Source organism: Leptopilina boulardi, unplaced genomic scaffold (genome assembly GCF_019393585.1).
Source record: "Leptopilina boulardi isolate dan_hultmark-lab unplaced genomic scaffold, ZJU_Lbou_2.1 LbouV2_302, whole genome shotgun sequence".
In the NCBI taxonomy this organism is placed as follows: domain Eukaryota; kingdom Metazoa; phylum Arthropoda; class Insecta; order Hymenoptera; family Figitidae; genus Leptopilina; species Leptopilina boulardi.
This window is the reverse complement of record NW_026137866.1, coordinates 2,289,105-2,302,133: the sequence shown is the minus strand read 5'-3', so window position 1 is coordinate 2,302,133 and position 13,029 is coordinate 2,289,105. Positions and strand designations below refer to the sequence as shown.

General features: G+C 27.9%; 1 protein-coding gene across 8 annotated transcripts in view; it reads right to left on the bottom strand.

Annotated features, from left to right (window-relative positions):
* The window catches only part of LOC127282914 (triple functional domain protein), a 44,660-nt gene that overhangs the window by 21,716 nt on the left and 9,915 nt on the right, over nt 1-13,029 (bottom strand). For all 8 annotated transcript variants that reach the window (XM_051307503.1, XM_051307495.1, XM_051307497.1 and 5 more), the window contains 7 exons: nt 12,772-13,010; nt 12,157-12,458; nt 11,729-11,975; nt 11,427-11,618; nt 11,067-11,330; nt 10,513-10,869; nt 1,961-2,285 (listed from right to left, as the gene is read on the bottom strand). In XM_051307503.1, coding sequence (XP_051163460.1) covers nt 1,961-2,285; nt 10,513-10,869; nt 11,067-11,330; nt 11,427-11,618; nt 11,729-11,975; nt 12,157-12,458; nt 12,772-13,010 — 1,926 coding nt within the window. The remainder of the gene's footprint in view (nt 1-1,960; nt 2,286-10,512; nt 10,870-11,066; nt 11,331-11,426; nt 11,619-11,728; nt 11,976-12,156; nt 12,459-12,771; nt 13,011-13,029) is intronic.

Genomic DNA, 13,029 nt, shown 5'->3' with positions numbered 1-13,029 from the left:
ATCATTGCTTAAATTACTTGACACTGCAAAAACTTAGAAGTGTTAACATTTTTTTTTTTTAAATGCTAAAACTTAGTTTAACATTTTTATGACTTCAATTTATAACTCTTTAAGTTTTAACGAGATATGAAAACTGAATCCCAATTCCGAGAGTTAAAAATTTTTAAAATTTTATTTTACCTAGTATCTTGTTAGTTAATAATAATAATAATTTATATTGTCAAATTAATTAGTTATTGAATAAGAAATAAAAAAAAAAAATTTACTTGAATTGCAATGAGATTGAATATCAACGTTTTCGAATTTCAAACATCTGGAGTTCATATTTCTATGTTCAATCGATCGTTCCGAAAATTGGAGTATCTACTTTGATAATTTAATGCAAATATGATTTTATGTTATATGATCGACAAATATCATACGATATTCAAGACATCGAGAAGCTTGGTATAAAATATAAGAGAGAGAGAGAGAGAGATCCGAAAACCCCTCTTTGATTATAAAGTTGGAAAAAAAGGAGAAGAAAACAAAAAGGTATAAAGACGCTTTATGTGAGAAAGAGGATAAAAGCTCGAGATTGCTTTTTCCGTAATCCATCAGAGAAAATCGTATTGTCGGTATAGTATCGCAGTAATACTGTTATCAGCTCTTTCTTCTAGTTTCAAATACCCATTTATAGAATAGCCGTCACTGTCTACATTTTACTCGTCGATTGTGTTTAATCTAATTTTCTCTCCTCCATTTCTGTTATCACTAAATGTCGAAGGATAAAAATCATCAAAATTAACAACAAACATATGCCTATAACAATTAATTTTTTTTACAATTTTCATTTAATAAAAAATTATCTAAAATTCAGTCGATTTTTTATTATTTTGAATTATATTATTTAGTCAATTTAATCTAATTTCTATATTACAGAATTAATTTTCCTTTTGTTCATCGAATTTGTCACAATTATTTTATTTACTCGAAATTTTCATTTTTTCATTCATTTCGAATATTTTTTACAAAATTATTAAATTCTTTTCATAGACAAATTTTCATTTGTTCTACAAAAAAAAATTCTTTTATGTAAAATAAATAAATTCTTACAAATTGAAATAAAAAATCTGTAAAATGAAATTTTTTCATTAACAAATTCTCTAATATTGTATTAAATGGAATTTCTGTAATTCGAAAAAATTAAAATAAAATCGTCTAAATTAATAAAATTCTGTTTAATAAAAATTCGAATATTTTACAGCTTATTCATTAATCTGAAAAATGTAAAACAATCGTATCGAGAATCTCAATTATAAGTAGAACTAATTAAACTTTTAATTATCTATCACATTCGTTTTTTCAACGAATCGATATTGGACAAATATTTTCAAAAATTTTAAAATATGATATTAAATTTGCAAATTTCATACTTTTTATAATTATTTGAAATAAATATTTTCACATACAAAACTAAATAATAAGATAAAAGATAATTTATTTAAATTTTATTTGACTCATTTTGAAATAAATTTCACTTGTCCTAATTCTCACTTGCCATAAACTCTACATTGTCGACGTTTGTCTTATGCACTAGGTTCGCGTGTATAAGACAAGTGCAGATAATGTGAGGTTTATGGCAAGTGAGAATTAGCGCAAGTAAAATTTATGTCAAATTAAAGTTTCATGTAAAATAAAATTTATCACGAATTTTACGCCAAATGTAATTAATATCAAATTAAATTCAAAAAATTCTGCTTCAAAATTTAGAACATTTTTTTTTCCAAACTTTAAATTTTTAAAAGAATGGAGTTTTTTTTCCTTTCTTCCGCGTAGGAAAAAAAAGAAAGAAATAAAAACCTCATGCATTATTTAACAGTCTTATCTTTGTTGTTTTTTTTTCTTTTTTCTTTCTTTCTTCAGTTGGCAAATAAACGAAAAGAAAATGTAAAAAAAAAAAAAAAAAATCAATACTCACCGGCATCTTCAGCAGTAACGGAGGTTTGTTGAGCGATTTGAACGCTGGTCTGCGCGGGCGGTGGTTTCCTGGACGGCGATGTTTTACAAGACGCTGTGGGCGGTTGTTTAAGGGCGCTAGTTGGTACAAGACCTTCAGCAGGAGGTTCAACTTGACCTGGTGTTGAAGCCAATCTCACGAGGGTCCATTCAGCTCCAATGCTGCCTGTACTTCCGCTTCCGTTTTCGAGGACCTCGACTTGTTGACCTTTTGTGACAGTCAACTCCCGGGTACCAGGTGTCGCCGAATGATCTGCGACAACCCATGTCATTTCTGCTACTCCAGTCTGAAAAAAAAAAAATTCAATTTCTCATATTATACTCAAAATCTTTCGTTATAGTTTGAAAATTCCATGAAAATCATTGTGTTATAATAATTTTAAAGAATTTTTATTCGAATTTTATTTTAGGAAAATTTTCATTTTTCAAATTAACAAATAAATTTTATCTAATCAAACTTTAATTTAATAGAATTTTCAATTTAAATTTTGAAAAAATAAAAATTCGGTGCGAATTCCTAAAAAAAAAAATAAAAGTCGTCGTAAAAATACCCTCCAATTTGTACAACTTTTAGTGGCAATTTCACCAAATGTCAAAAATATTTTCAATAGATAAAGTTCGAAACTAGAAAAAAATAAAACCCACGTAAAATTTTTTCAAGTGTTTTTAAATGTTTTCTTTTCGAAAAATAAAAAAAAATCCCTATATTTTAATTATTAATTTCCTACAAAAAAAAGGAAGGAAAGTTTATCCTTTTATATTGTGATTAATGAACTCAGAACATGACCGAGTTTAACATATTTAAAAGTTAGATTTTAAAAAAAAAATATGTCAGCAACCCTTAGAAATTCAATGAATTGACCCCAAATTTAAATAGTTTGTTTCCAATTTTGTAAATCAGTTTAATTAAAACTGTCGGAATAAACTAACTTTTTTTTTCATCAAGTTTTTAATTAATTTTATTTTAAATTTTGAAAAAAATGATTCTCTCGAATCAAAGAAAAATTAATTTTATTTAATAACTAATATTAATTTTTATTATTAAAAAAATTTAATTTTTTCTACTCTGAATTTGTAAACTGGTACTTTGTCTAATGAATAATAAAGATATGTCATCTGAACATGAAAATAGAAGTCTTTTCTCACTTGAATACCCTTCTTTTTCTATTGTATCAGTTAATCTCTCATCTGAATGTTATGTTCCGTTTTCTTTTCAATTTGAAATATTTATGAAGGTGAAAAGGTGATCTAATTTTAAAATATCATCGCAGAAAAAGTATAAGGAAATATCTATAATTTTTTTTTCTTTTACAAGTATTTTTATAACATCAATGTGGAAAAGCATACACACACTCTCTCTCTCTCTCTCTTTACAATTTATTCGCGAATTATTATCGAAATATTTGAAAATTTTTCAATAAAGAAAATAAAAGAAAAAGAAAAACGAGTACCAGTGTGTTCAATTTCACACTCGAAGCACCAGGAGAAAAATTGAGCACACTTGACAAAACTTAAGTATTACGCGTTAAGGGGTTAATAGACTGGAAGTACCAAATATTGATTAAAATTTTGATACAGCGAGACTGTTGAAATACGGTTTTTTTTTTCGCTGAATTTGAAATTTCAAGACGAGCCTTTTATTAATTCTCATAGAGAATATTACTTACACGTCACTCACATCTTTAACTGACTTTCTATTAATTACTTTTTCCCCTGCAGAAACAAAAAGAGGGATTTAAAAAGATAATAGAGAATAAATGGAAAATCTTTTGAATTTGACTTTTCATTGTATTAAAAAAATATTTTAAAAATTTGTAATTTTTTATATATTTATCTAATTTTAATTTAGTCAAAAATAATATTTCATTAATTTGTTTTTCGAAAATATTAAATTGATAAATAATTATTATTATTTAAAGTAAAATAAATTTATTTAGTTCTGAGGCAAAAAATAATTATTTGTTTCAAATAATCAGTTACTTGACTATTATTATCAAATAAATATTTCCTTGCGGCAGAATAATTTTAGTTAATTAAATTTTATTTCTTTCAAATAGAGAAATTATTTGTTTAAATATTTGATTCAAATAAAAATTATTTGATATAAATAAAAATTATTTTTTACAAATTAAAGATTATTTGTTGCAAATAAAAATTATTTGTTACAAATAAAAAACTAGTTAAAATAAAAAATAAAAAAAAGAGTACAAATATCAAAAAAAAAAAATGGGAATATAAAATATGTTGAAAGTTTTTAAGGTAGAAAAAGACCCTCTAAGAAAAAAAAAACCATCATCTGTCGATTAATCAACGAGTTACCTATCGATCTTAATAATTCAGTGGAACAAATAAACGAGAGCTAATCAGACTGAATAAGGAGAGAAAGAGAGAGAGAGCGAATTACAGAAGATAAATGATTATTAGCATAAAGCATTTACTCGAGGGAAATGGAAAATAAAAAAAACAGATATATTACCCGTCGGAAGATTGGAAAAAACATGTGAAACAAGAAATTGTGACAAACGAATATTGTATACAACTCGCGGAGACTCACATTCCATTCGACAAATGGAAGTGAACTGTTAAACTTTGTTTGTTTAACAGCTTTTATAATGGTACGAGCCACTGATTTTGCCTGTTGGTGGCGCCCGAAATGCATCACAATCAATCATAAAATACCAAAGAAAAGAGGAGAGAGAGAGAGAGAAAAAAAAAAGGGATATCGACGTATCCAGAGGCCTCGAAATAAGGGAATTGAATGTGGAAGCATGCATCCGAGGCTGAGCGAACAACACAACAACTGCGGTCGATATAGAGAGCAGGCCAGGCAACTATGGTGTTACCACGAGCGAGAGATAGTCTCTTTGAATTTGCAGACCGTCGGAGCGAGTAATACGTTACTTTTGCCCCTTTTGGCTCTCTGGCGATCTCGAAACCTTCATTTCAATAGAGCCCGAAAGCCACCACAGAATACATATAAAACAAGCAACGACCACACACGAACCCTTATATCATTTTGCTTTTCGAAAATCGGCCAAGATCGAGAGGACATCGATCCATCGACGTCCTTCGATTGAGAACAGCATTCAGAATAGAAAATTCACATTCTAAAACTCCCCTTGTCTCCTATGGCTTCTTGACATACAAAAAACTTCCCAACTTAAGGTCAATTGTTTAGAATCTAAAAAAAAGAACACACAATTAATTTTATTTTCATTACTCAATAAAAAAATAAATAATTCAAATAATCTCTAATTTTCCAAATCTTTTTTTTTTTCTTTTGATTCAAATGAAAACTATTTTTATTAAATAAATATTTATTTGATAATAAAGTACCACAATTGAAAAATAATTGTATTTTTAAAAAAATGACAAAAATTCTACATGAATTTATTTTTTAATGGATTAATATTAAATTAATTAATTAACATATTTCTTCGAATTTGACAAAATTTCCTTTGACATAAATTAACTGAATTATTATTGAACTGAATTATCATCTAATTGAATTTGTGTTTGACCAAATTTTCAAGACAATATTGTGATTAATTAATTTTGAAATTTGTAATAAAATATAGATAATTTAGAAATTATATTTTCAAAAAAATTGAAATTAAATAAATTTAAATAAAAATAAGGAAACAATGTTTTTTTTTAAAAAATTTTTAAAAAATATAGTTGAGCTTGATGGATTGGATTCAAAGACATATATGATTTTATATCATCCTGAGAGACTTACAAATAAAAAAAAAAATCATCCCTGTAGCTCTCATGGGATTCGAGATATTTATGAGAATTGTAATGTTATATACACGATATAAACACAACTTTCTAGAAAATATTATTTTTTGATTCAAAAATCGAAATTAAATTTTTTTTACTACATAAAAATGTTTAAGAAAAAAAATTAAAACTATTATTGCCAAAATTAATGTATTTTAAAAAATTTCAACTTTTAGTTTAGATAATTTTCCAAAAAGAAATGTTTCAATTTTTTCAAAATTTCCATAATAAAATGAAAACTTAAATGCTTTTTTAATTTTTTTTAAAGAACACGTGTATTATAAATAGCTATATTACTTTCTTAACACTTGAGTATTACTTTTACTTTCTCATAATCTGGAATCCCAAAAGGTAAATATTTTTTAATGTTCCATTTTATCCTCTTTTTTTATTGAAACTTAAATAATAAATTTTTATCTTCCATATAATAGATTATTCGCAATTTATTTAAGTTTAATTGTCTCAAAAATGGTTTAAATAACAAAAATAGAGAATTAAAAAATAAATTTTTCTTTGAATCTAATTTAAAAAATTATGACAAAAAATTGTTTTGGAAAACCAAACATTAATGTAATATTAGAATAATAATTTATTATAATAATAATAAAAATTCAATATTTTTTAATTCATTATAAACGATTTGTTTCAATTTTACGAAATAAAAAAAAAAAAAAATAAATAAATATAAAATTAACATTAACAAAATAAAAATGTTAATAATTCATTTTTTTCACTATTAAAAATTACGAATTATAAATTCGTAATTTTATAAATTACAAATTATAAATTCGTAATTTTATAAATTACAAATTATAAATTCATAATTTTATAAATTACAAATTATAAATTCGTAATTTTATAAACTACTTTCAAGAATAAATATTTTTTGATTGAAAAAAAAAATAATAATAATCAATAAATTGACCACTCATAGAGGAAAATTGTTCAACATTAAAAAATCAACAAGGTTGACTGTCAATAAAATTTACTATGGCATTCGAATTAATCTAATCTCGATTCGAATAATGGTCTCTTTGTATTCGTGTACCTCTTTCTCTTCAAAATAAATGCTTTATGTAAGAATGTAAGCGATGCAAATGATTCATAATCGAACCAAAAAAAATGTAAAAGTGAATGATTTATAGAAGAAGTAAAAAAAAAAAAAAAGAGGGAAACGATGGTCCAAAATTGGAACCTATTATGAAATAACGAGGGTGCGAGATATTGGGGAGGTTAAAATGAGGAAAAGAAATGAATACATAGAGAGTTAGGGTTCTCCGCAGATTCTAAACCGATGAACCAAAGTCAAAAGCAAAAAAAGGACACACTTAAGATGACCTTCGAAGTTATTTCTTTTTATTTCATTACTTGTAGCCACCAAACTTAAGGATACTTCTGAAATTATTATTAAAAAAAAAAAAAAAAAAAAAAAATATCTAGAGAAATGTCCCTTGAGATTCTCTCAAAATTTAGTTCTTGATTTTACTTTTTATAAAGCTCTATTAATTTTTTTTTAGTATTTTTTTTTTGGTAATTTTATTTTTTTAAGTTTTTTTTTTGTTTAGTATTTTTTTGTTAAATATTTTTATTCGTTAACTAAAACTAAAATTTTCTTAAACTTGATATAATTATTCAGTTTTATTTTGTCTTTTCAATTTTGGAATTTTTTTTCTCAATTTTATTACTAGAATTTTATTTTACGAAATTCTATTTTTTTTCGTATCAAGCTTAATTTATTATTATTTTTTTTTTTTAATTAATAAGTGAAAAATATTCCAATTATTTGTTTCAAGTTTTTCAATTTTTTTTTTCAAGTTCAATAATTTAGTTTTTTTTTGCAAAAATTGTATTATTAATTTTTTTTCAATTCGTTCAATCGATTTTATATCATTTTTACAGCGACAATCTCATAATGGTACAATGACACACATTTAGCAAAAATTTTCTCAAGTTTTTTCTGAAATGTCAATTGATTCTTATCGCGGTTGTTTGAACCGCGTGTGACAAATTACACCTGCGGTGAATGTAGGCGATACATAATATATTAATTAAAGTTCTCTTTCCGTGAAAAGGTCGATATATTATAAAGCAAGAGAGAAAAAAGAATTATATAAAAAAAAACAAACAAAAATGATAAAATTTTGCAAATTTTTAAAAATTCGATTAAAAATTGTATCTTAAAATTGTCAATAACAAAATCATACAATTATTTTTTTACTTTTAATTTTTGAAATCCTAAATAATTTAATTTCAATGACTTCATGATACTCTAGATTCGGAATATTTTAAAACATTTATTATTATTAATTATTAATTATAGTTATAGTTATAATTATAATTATAATAATAGAATTTATAATACTTCAAAATACTGGAATACTAATTACTGATTAATAATTAATAATTACTAATTTTATAATAATTCAAAAAAATAAGAATTGATTAATAATTAATTCAGAAGATACAGAGTAATTTTTATGTTCCGGACCCTCTAAAAATTTTTTTTTTTTTTTAATTTAATCACAATTTCAAGAGTTTATCGAGAAAAAAAGAGCCCTAGGCAATGACTTCCCTGGAAGCGACAAACCATCAGAATTTTGAAATGAAAAGAAAAATTAGACTTATTAAGACAAGATATGAATATAAAGAAGATGATTTGAAAGGCAACTAATTTCTCCTATTCATCCGTTAATATTTACAAAGAGTTCTCTCAGCTGTTGGGTCGATCGATAGAGGATAATCATCTGCATTTTGGATCCTGGGCAATATTCCCAGGCATCGACCTGACTATAATAAAAGTGAACAATGATGATGATGATAATGATGATGAAAGAGAGGAGCACCTGGTACCTGGGTGAGGGAGGGTTGTCGGCGTAGGTGTCGAGCGTGAAATGATCCCGGAGTATCGATGGTGTGTTGCCGGGCCAGCCCAGGATGTGGCGGTGCCACCGAGCCCTGTCGGAACCATGGCAAGGATATTTTTCGTTTCGCTTTTTGGACGATCGTCGCCGACTTCTCGGACGGTGAAGTCATCTCCGGCGACGTTGATTTACATCAATGAACGGCCAGGACGATGACATCCAATTTTCGAGACGTTCATTTTTTTTTTTTTTTTTTTTTTTAAATCACAACACTATTTTAATATCAATTTCTAATTATTCAATGATCGTTGTCCTTGGTCAATGTTCTTGTCTTGAACCTGGAGTTCAGACTCGACAAAATCAATTCTCTCTCTGGACTCGCCACCGGCGACGGCGAGACTGCGGCTCTCAAATCGAGGACTCGCATCCAGCGTCCTCGTCCCCACCGCTCCTCTGCAACGAGGACGACGTTGGGATCGGCGCTGGTAATACGGAGAAGTCGTTGCGGTGCGTGCACTCCACTCACAGGGAGGAAACACGACGCCTGCGCTTCTCAAAATTCGCAGGGATGTTTTTTTTCTTCTTTTTTCCTTCAAGGGTAGAAGACGCTTGATCCTGTTCTTATATATATATCTCTCTCTCTTTTTTTTTCCTCTAAGACGACATAACAAATGATATCCAGAAAAAATAAAAGAACATCTTTTTTTTTTTCGCCGACCTTTTCAAAAGCTCGAGGAGAAGGAAATAATTAGTGACAATAAATCAATCTGCAAAATAAATTAACAGTAAATTAAATGAAAAAAAAGCTATTTATCGAGTACATCGTTTTATCTATTTACAAGTATGTTAAACGAGTATTTTAAAAGAAATTCAAATTCCACTTGACCCATTTTAAATGGACCAATTTCAAAATGAGTTTAAAATTCAATTCCTCGAAAAATTGGAATAATTCGAAATATTCTAAATAGAGAAAAATATCGAGGAAAGAAAATTCGAATATTCAATATCTTGAAATAGTCCTTTTTATGAGTCAATTCAATCGAATTTTGATAAAAAAAAAAATTATCTGCGTTTACAAAAGGGACAAGCTGCAAACGATCGATTTTGAACCAGACTGGTAAGGTATCGTAATCCAAAGCACGTGCCCCCATCTAACTTGTTATCTACTCGACAGGAATGTCTGATATCGAGTTTCAACGTGAACAATCTACGACTTTAATCATCCTGTAGAGACTAGGATTTTTTTTTTTTTTTCAAATAAAAGACGGTCCAATCTGCAATGCGGAACAATAAAAGTACCTTTCGAAAAAAAAACTTGCACTACTTTCGTAACTGACAATTTACAAACACGAAAAATTCTATCAATAGATCAATTAATTCACTAATTAATCAAATTTAATTCAATCAGTCAATCGATCTGATCATTAAATCAATAAAGCGAGAATTTTTGGAAATTAATATTCAAAAAGGATTAAAAAGCGAGTCTCAATTTAACGAAATTTGACGTAAACTCGCACTAAAATTAAACCATTGTCAATAAACGTGAATAGTTTTTCATCGAAAGACATATTCTGTGATTTGAAATCCTGAAACAACAAACAAATCATCTGCGAATGCAATTCTATTGAATATATAACGAAGCTTTGGATCAATTAATCCATTAACGCCAACCACTCTTATTTCTATTGCATACGCATAAATTGAGCAAAACTTTCCGCTATTTACACTTCAAGTATTTCAAACATACAAAAATATAGTAAATTAAATTATATATTGAAGTAAAATTCAATTATTAATTAAAACCATAAAGAAAAAATAATTAAATTAATTAATTAATAATAATTAATTAAATAATAAAATAAAATCGTACCTTGTCGGAATCGGTGGTGTTCGTTGATCCAAAAGATGCCAAGGAATTTCTATCGAGATTCTCAACACTGTCGTCAAGCGATGCACATTCCTCTAGATCTCTGCTGGATCGTTGACTGGAACTCTTTTTAGCGGGGCTCTTCGGCATGCTGAGACTGAAGTACGTCTCCTGAATAACCTCGCGAAGTCTCTTGACCCACAGTTGTTTTGCCTCCAGTGAATTGGCCCTCAGGACCACGCGAGTATCGCTCGTCGGTGCTCGTCCTGTCCAGACGGCGAATTTACACTCATCGCCTTCTATGTGTTCAGTGACACCCAACTCCGATGTCATTAGTCTACTTTTATAAATATATTTCACCTGTTGACACAAAAAAAAAGAAATAATAAAACACTCCTTTAGCAAGCAATTCAATGTTTAAGAAATACAATTTTAATTACATCATTAATTTAATATAATTAATTAAAGGTTCGTTTATTTTTTAAATTAAATTATTAATTAATTATAAATTTTACGGTTTTTCAATTAAAATTAGTAAATTTAAAAAGAGTACAAACCTTGCCGGCAGAATCTTTCACTTCTTTGCTAAATAGAAGATAAAGCTCAAAGAGAAAAATGTGTCGATCTCTGCCCTTTCTGATTAGTTGCTTAGGATCCCAAACTGTGAATGCGTCTTGAAGGACTACGTCTCCGAGAGTATCTAATCTGACGTCGCATCCCTCTAGTAGGCTTAAATGTAAGGCATCGTTTGCTTTTTTAGGCACATTCAGCATCACTTCGAGGCCATCTTTGATTTCTCCTTGACCTTCTTGGCAACAGGCCTGAAGAATATAGTTTTTAATTTCCAAAATCAGATAAATAAAATTATAAATCATAATTGAATTTTCAATTTAGAATTTGAAAATTTGGAAAATTACCTGAAGGTCTTTTAAAAGTAATTGATATTTTGTAATCCTCTGCACTGGTTTGATTAAGTACGCAGCAATTGGATGTTCTACTTTGTATTTTCGTTGCAAATCTTCAAACCAATTGCCGCCATGTGCAACCAATAATTGATTGCTTTCGGGTTTATTTTTGCAGTACATCACGTACATGTCAAACTTTGCAGCCTAAAAATGTCATTATTATTAGTACAATATTAAAAAAAAAATCAATTTTGTTTATAATTATATATTTTTCAATAATCAAAGAAAAATTATTTTTGAAAAATATTATTTACCCAAGTAACGAAACAGTGCCCAACGTCCTCGGGCATAGTTTCATATTTTTCAAGTTCTCTCAAAAATATATCACAGTGAAAACGGTGAATCTCTTCCATATTACTGAAAATAATAGACTCCCGTCCTTGCAGGCCATGCGGAACATTTCCTTTTCCATTTCTAGTTTCCTCCAAAAAGCATCGTATACAAGTCTCTAAATCTTTCACATAAGTACGCTCCGTTTGTAAGAGTTCGGCCATTATAAATCTAGAGAAACAATTACATTTATTAAACGAAATCTCTATCGAGAAACCAATAACAAAATAAATATAAATAAAAATACAAGGAGATAAAAATAAATAATAGCAATAATAGATAAATATAATAAAAAAAAACAATAAACTAAGGTAAAAAAAAAAATTAAATTAAAAAGATAAAAAATAATTACTCTTTTCGTCGAGCTGATCTCCTTTTTTCCTCATTCAGTTCCTTTAAATCTTTTCCTTTGATTTTTTCCTCTAACAATGGATCAGAATTTCTGTCAATAGACAAATCTTTATGACTCTCATCAGATTGAATTCCCAAATCGTCTTCAATCTGAGTTTTATAACAATCCATTCGCATGCTAAAATCCCTAAATATTTGATCAACTTCCGCGACAGATTGCTTGATAGCGGCAGTGTGAATATGACCTTCCTCAACAAAATTATCCACGAATTGAATCAATAGCTTCACTCTTTCCCTCTTTTCCTGAAACAATGAAAAAAAAAAAATACCAATGTAAAATCACAAACGATTCTGAATTGTGTGTGCCACTTGGCAAACTGTCTATTCTATTTTACGTGTTGTGCCAGATAATGACGCCATCAATTTTCTTTACAAAATTCACAAAATATGCTAATTTTCCCATTAAATTATTTAGCAATTTAATTACATTTACTTATTAGAAATCTTAATTTGTGGATTTAATTTTTAAATATTTAAGATTTTTTTCAAATTATTTCATAATGATTTGAATTAATAAAAGATCACTGAGTGCTAATTTAAAAATGAAATATTCTACCTTAACTTCCCCTTTGAATTTGTTGTGCTCGTGAAGTAGCTGTTCATTCTCGACACGATTTTTGCCAACATTGGAGTGCGATGCAAGATAGACTTCTCCCTTATCCCTGATCCATTCAAGAGTTTGCTTCACGCTTTGCTCCAAAAGCACGTACTGATGGCATTGGTCCAAGCGCTTTTTCCTTTGCGTCCAATATTCAAGAACTTTATTCTCTTTACTCAGCAATTCTTCCAGAATACCTGAAATTCAGTGACACGT